Genomic DNA, 7,082 nt, shown 5'->3' with positions numbered 1-7,082 from the left:
GACTGGCTATCTGCAACCACTGTTTCATGTTTTAAAGATACTAATCACTAATCGTTCTCAGGGCGGTGTACATTTTCTCAAATAGATTTTTTTCCCCTCTTCTTCTACTGTGCATGCGTTGTTTTGTATGTCTGTGTAATAACCGCCCTACACCGCTCGCCGCGCCCTTCCCTGCTCCCACAGCATAGGGGAGACCGGGGCTTGTGCGGCCCCATTTTAGAAAAATCATAGTTTATAAATGGTTTATAAAGCTAGATCTCTGAAAAATGTATATTTAGGTAAGGTATAATTGGACTGTACTACAATTTTTATAGTGTTTCTCTATCCTCATAAGGGTAATGTTTGCTCAAAGTGATCAGGTCCAGGTGACCGAACTTGCCCCGAGAAGGTAGATGATGAGTTAACTTCCATTGGATCATAGGAACTTTTAGTAACTGATGGTACTTCTTCACAATCATCTGTGATTTCTGATGATTTAAAAACAGCACCACTGTAATGTGCGTCAGCACCAGAACCTTGCAATATCAAATATACATAGTGCGTTGAGGTTCTACTCCGGGGATGCCAGATAGCAACATCATTCACTTCTCAAAGAACAATGAATTTCATGCTCATTGTGTTTACAGAGAGCATTGATGTAAAGATTACACACGTTACTGACATACTGTTTTTCTTGTATGTACCTTTGGACTGCAACCGTCATATCCATGTCGCCCGTTACTGAGAAGTCCCGATAGAATGCCTGATTCGTGCGAATTTCTTCAAATAAACATTTTCACAACTCCTCGTCTGTAAAACCTTATTTTCAGCAGCGTGCAGAGATGAGATAATAGCATAGAGGAGGCAATGCCCATCGCCTCTTACTGGTATGGCTGAAATTTTATGTTCTTGAAGGTAGCGATTCAATTCTATATTTCTGTCAGTTTGGGTACTACCTACTTGTTCTGAATCTGTATCTCTATCATCGAAGCTGCCAATAACTTGTTATACTGGAACAGCCACTGTGTGTGAATCTGCATTAACTGATCCGGCTTCCAATGGTCTGTCAGCCACGTCTGCCGGCATGAAATCTTCATCTGTAAATATGTTTCTGTTAAATGGGACAATCCCAACCTTCTGAAATCCACTACATATGTTAGACATAGTTAATGTCTCTTTCCAAGGTTCACATAAAATACCTGCGATGTCATAGATTGATACTGGCTTCCCTGGATGGTTACGTAGCCATTTACTCTGAGACACTGACAGTTTTCTTTTCAGAGGTCCGAATACCGACAGGTCCAGTGGCTGCAAACGATGGGAGCAATGCGGTGGAAAAGATAACATAACTATACCGTTCTCCTTGGCATATTCCAGAGCATCTAAAGAGAGATGAGAGTAATGGTTATCCAGCAAAATGAGCACTGGCCTATCCTTTGTTGATTTTACATGTTGCACACAGTTTTTCAGAAACAGAAGAAAGTTATCTTTTGTCATCCATCCAGACAGAGGGGCCGTTCCCTCGGAATCAGTTGGTGCTCCAGTCGGAAAATGATCTCTTAAATTGACGCGTGGATAAACAAGGAACCGTGGAACAGTGTTACCGCTTGCTGATACTGCTACACATAGAGTGACTAGTTGCTCTCTCCCAGATGATGTCAAAGATCCTATCTGCTTTACACCAGTAACCGCTACCCCGTTTTTCAGTTTCACCACCGTCACGACTCCCGTCTCATCCACATTCCAAATGCTACATGCGTCGAACATGTGTCTGTCCATCACTTCAGCCAGTTTTGTAAAGAACTCAGATACATTAGTTTTATTGAATGCTGTCGCGCTAGCAATGCTTGTTGCCTCTGGTGTCCTCAATGAAAGCTTCGAATGACGCTTCAGGAATGAAGAGAACCAGTCAGTACCTGCTATTTCTTTTTCAGACCACGACGCTGGCATCTTTATGTTAAACTGCTTCGCGCATTCATATGCTAATTGTCTAACATCTCTTGGACAAAGTCCGAAGTAAATTGACGATGCGTGTTAAAATACGCCACAAGTATAGATTCCTGCTCATTGGTAAACACTTGTCTAGGTCTTTGATACCCGAACGTCATATTTGATGTAGCTCTATCCGACTCGGGTAACTTGTTGAATTTTTTCACATAATCTTTTAGGGTTGAGCGTGGTACACCAAACAATTGACTTGTTTTCTTGTACCCATCAGAAGTACTGTTGTAGTGATCTAACGCTTTTCTCAAAACGTCTTCTGACGTGGTGTCGCCCCTTTTCCTCTTGTACGTATGCACCATGGTGTAATTCTGAAATAAATGAAAAAATTATATTACATTATTATCTTATGATAATACACATGTAAAAGTTTAATCTGAATCTTAACGGGTCTCAAGAAAACTAAAAAACTAAAATGGATGTGGAAATTTTACTCACCAATCGAAAAAAAATGAAGTTTCGGTTCCAAAACGACATAAATCATCACAAGGCGGCCATTTTTGTAATTACGTAGATAAAAGCGTCACAAGTGACGTCACTTTATTGATGACAGCTCTTTATCTGGGTTCACGCGCTATATATAACCATATGCCAAACATGCCCCGAGGCCGAACTAATACCGGTCTCCCCTACACTTTATAGTGATTTTACTTAAAAACAAAACAAAACCCATTTACTTTTAAATCATGTAAAATGGTTGTTTCTGTACATACTCTTGGTCGTAATAATACACGCCTTGTTCATTTACAAAATCTTGAAATAATCATATTACATGGAATATCCGAACGTGGTAAGTGACGTCACGAGTACTTTAACAACACTGCACACCTAATCAACACAAAGCTGCCCAGGTTTAAGGTAATTCTGCATGTCTGTATCAATATTTTTTATTTTATGTTGTCCGGATAAATGACGTTACGCCATCATTTCCGGTTTATCAAACGTGCAGAACTACATTAAAGTAGCGTGCGACCTTTAAAACAATTTTTAATAGGTCTCTGAAAAATTAACAGAGGAAAATTGAGGATATTTTTTATTTGTTCCCGTTTTCCGTTTAGCTCTTATTTAAGCCACATTTGTTTGGTGCGCTGTCAAACTTGGCCACTAACGGCACTTTTTGGGCGTCATTTTCATTGTTTCTCTAAGGTTTTCATGATATCTCTGTTTTATTTGGAAGCGGACACGAATGAAATTAATATATTTTGAAAAGATTAAGGAATTCCTTTCATGTGATATAAATTTCATGAATGATCTATGACGTACGTTAAGATTATGACGCATTTAAGCGTCAGACTAAACAAAGCGTAACGTAGAGTTTAGCTAGAAAATTGTCCGTTTTACGAGTATAACATTTTTTCGGGTCGAGGAATTTTGTTTAAATTTCAATCATAAACGCGTAAATATATTTGCTTGCGTTTGATTAACAAACAAATGTATGTCACCGAATTCGTTTCTTTTTTTCAGTACGACCGATTTTGTCGCCCCCCCCCCCCCCCCCCCCACACACACACCCCACCCCACCCCACCCCACAAGCTTAAATGCGACGTTATTTGGTGGTAAAGTTACGCCAAGGTTTCGGACGATTTCGGAAAACTTATACTATGGAACAAATTGTCGACATTTTATAGTTAAAATATACTTCCAATGAATGCATATACTGAAATATAAGAAATAACACATATACAGTAAATCGAATTATAATAGAAAAATTAAGTAAATGCGATGTTATTTGTTGGTATTTTAAAGTTACGCTGATAGTTTCGGACGATTTCAGAAAATTTGTACTATGGAACTTATTGTCGACATGATTTCGTTAATTTATACATTTAATGATAGCATAAACTGAAATATAAGAAAATAACATAGGCCTATAATTCGAATTATAACAGAAAAAAGAAGTCAAGTTTTGAGCTGTTAACTTTCGTTTTTTCCAGTTATAATTAACTTAATCAGCATTCGAGTTTAATGTGTGAATATGATTGAATTGCTCCTATCAGAAAATGCATCACTGATATGAAGAAAAAAATATTTTTCAGCTTTATTAGTATTCGATTTAAATGTGGGATTTACGGTGTTCCGTTAGGGCCAGCATCTACTCCCTGTAAACGGGAAGCACGAAGGTACGACGGTACTATGGCGAAGCGCGAAAGAACGATGGCGATAACGCGACAGTACGCTGTTGTACTACTCTTCGGAATCAACTGTCGCGCTTCACCATCGTAGTTTCACCATCCTAGTGTTGCGGTTTGCCATTGTACTGTCGTATTTCGCCAACGCACTTAGGCAAGTGTAGTTTTTATGATGTTAACCTGATAACAAATATTTTTAAGTTCCATGGCTTGAAATATAAGAGCTGGTTAAAACATTTTCTTATAAAATAATTAATTACAATTTCCTGTATTATTATTTATTTTCCAGCAGAGAGGTTAATTTTGAATACAATATTTTGTTTACAAGTAACATTCGATCCGGTGGTATTCGTTTGAACAACACCCTACCGGTTGATATTTATCTTTTAGACCTCATGAAAACAATAGACCAACGGAGCCTATTCTTGAACAGTACATTGCAAATAAGGTATATAGACAGAAAAAAGAGAGTGAAGCGCGACCGTGCGATGGCAAAGCTCGACAGTTCGATGGTGACAATGCGGTGGTGGAGAAGCGTGACAGAGCGATGGCGACGCATGACAGTGCGATGGTAACACTACTTTGGAGAAGCATGACAGAGCGATGGCGGAGCATAACAGTACGATAGTGAAACGCGACAGTGCGATGGCGAAGCGCAACAGTGCAATGGTGACACTACATTGGTTAAGCGCGACAGTGTGTGATGGTGACACTAAAATGTTTAAGCCTTGTGGCCTTGCGATGGTGACACTTCGATGGCAAAGCGCGACAGTAACATGGTGAAGCACGACAGTACCATGGTGAAGCAGTACTGCAACACTTTGCTATCGCACTCTCACGCTTCGCCATCTTTTTTTCGTATGGTTGATTGTTTGATATGACGTTTTTTCCATTACATATTAGCCGAGCTGCAAATTTCTAACTGAATGCCAATCGTGATTCTCTGCGACATTATTTCTGAACTTAAACGCATCTTCTACTGTAACTGAATACTTGAGTGTTGCTTTTCGATCAAAGCTTGCCGCTTGATACACTTTTAAGGGTGCATATGCATCTTCGACATCACAGTGGGCATGATATGTCTCCTTCAAGAACTCAGAGTACAACGAAGTAGGTGCTTTTTAATATCTTAAAGTTTCTTTCTAATATGTAATGGAAGAAACGTCATATCAAGTCAGCAACCGAGCTCGAGATACAACCAGAAAATCAGTGATGAAAAATATACAGTATTTCTTTAAACTGAAAATGAATAAGTAAACAAACTCCGTTAACAGTAAAAATTCAACTTGTGGGTAATTCTTTACCTTTCATACATATAGCAACAATCCGACACCAAAGGCGCACAGTGGTAATATTTTACACTGATATCGTCCATGTATGTACAGTCTCGTTGTGCTTTAGAAAATTTTGAAACGGTAACATGCATGAGTCCATTATAACACATATTCACACCAAATACTGATAATGAAAATAATAAAAGATTTTTATAATGCGCTTTTTGACAGAAGTAATTCCATTAAAATCACGTATTAAAATCGAATGCTAACAAAGTTTATTATGATTGAAGTAAAAACCAAAAGCTCGCAGCGCAAAACTAGCCGGGATTTCTTTTTTCTATTACAATTCGATTTACTGTATATGCTATTTCTTATAATTCAGAATATGCTTTCATTGAACGTATATCTTTACGATAGAATGTCGTCAATATGTTCCATAGTACAAGTTTTCCGAAATCGTCCGAAACATTAGCGTAATTTTAAAAATAACACCAAATAACGTCGCATTTTAGCTCTGGGGTGGGGGGGGGGGGACAAAATCGGTCGTACTGAAAAAACGAATTCGGTGACATACAATTGTTTGTTAATCAAACGCAAGCAAATATATTTGCGCATTTATGATTGAAATTTAAACAAAATTCCTGGACCCGAAAAAAATGTTATACTCGAAAAACGGACAATTTTCCAGCTAAACTTTGTTAGGCTGACGTTTTAATGCGTCATAATCTTAACGTACGTCATAGATCATTCACGAAATTTATATCACAGAAAAGGAAATATTAAATCTTTTAAAAATATATTAATTTCATTCGTGTCCGCTTCTAACTAAAACAGGGATATCCTGAAAACCTTAGAGAAACAATGAAAATGACGCCAAGAAATGACGCTCAAAAAGTGCAGTCAGTGGCCATGTTTGACAGCGCACCAAACAAATGTGGCTTAAATAAGAGCCAAACAGAAAACGGGAATAAATCAAAAGTATCCTCAATTTTCCTCTTTTAATTTTTCATAAATCTGATAAAAAAAATTAAAGGTCGCACTCCACCTTAAATAAGTTTTATTCTCAGAGATTGTTTGGTTGTATAAAACCTGAAACGTTCTGAATCGTGTATGTGGGTGTCTAATTTCAGTTTCAGCGGAAAGGCCAGGCCAACTGAAAGCTATCTTGACAATTACTTTAACTTCGTTCAATCTAAAAGACGTGAACTGCAGACGTGTAGAATTCAATCTGTTACTGAATCTTTTGCGTAACTCTTATTCATTTATTCATCTATTAAATTTGTTCAAAATATTTCTCTTATTTCAAAATCTACGCTATTTCAAAATCTACGCTCAAAATAGAAATAGATAAAAAAAAATGTTTTAATATTAATAGTATAGAACAAAATGACTTTTTTTAAGCACTTTTCTAGGACTCTTTCAGAAAAATAAAATGCCAGTCTGTGCTCTTACGGATTTCTGTTCAATACGGGTTTTGTGGATATTTCATCTCACGGCATATAGTTAAGTGCGACCAATAGTGTTTGCCCATATTGGTACTTTTTGAATAGTCATTCTGACTCCGTATTTGCTGCCAACATGTAAAACATGCAATATAAAGCAACATAATAGTGAAATAAAATCAAACCACAATTTATAGAGTGAAATGATATAAAGTAGTTTATATTTGCCTTTAAACGCGTTCGCTAGAGTTTC

At 37.5% G+C, this 7,082-nt stretch overlaps 1 protein-coding gene across 1 annotated transcript; it reads right to left on the bottom strand.

The window, feature by feature from the left end:
* Window positions 1-984: 984 nt before the first annotated feature.
* LOC123552643 (uncharacterized) lies at window positions 985-1,929 on the bottom strand. The gene has a single exon (XM_045342386.2). It carries the CDS (start codon window positions 1,927-1,929, stop codon window positions 985-987), a length of 945 nt encoding a protein of 314 aa, XP_045198321.2.
* Window positions 1,930-7,082: the final 5,153 nt, after the last annotated feature.

This window comes from Mercenaria mercenaria, chromosome 4 (assembly GCF_021730395.1).
Source record: "Mercenaria mercenaria strain notata chromosome 4, MADL_Memer_1, whole genome shotgun sequence".
Lineage (NCBI taxonomy): Eukaryota > Metazoa > Mollusca > Bivalvia > Venerida > Veneridae > Mercenaria > Mercenaria mercenaria.
Note: the sequence above shows the minus strand (reverse complement) of the source record. Positions and strands in the feature narration are given on the sequence as shown.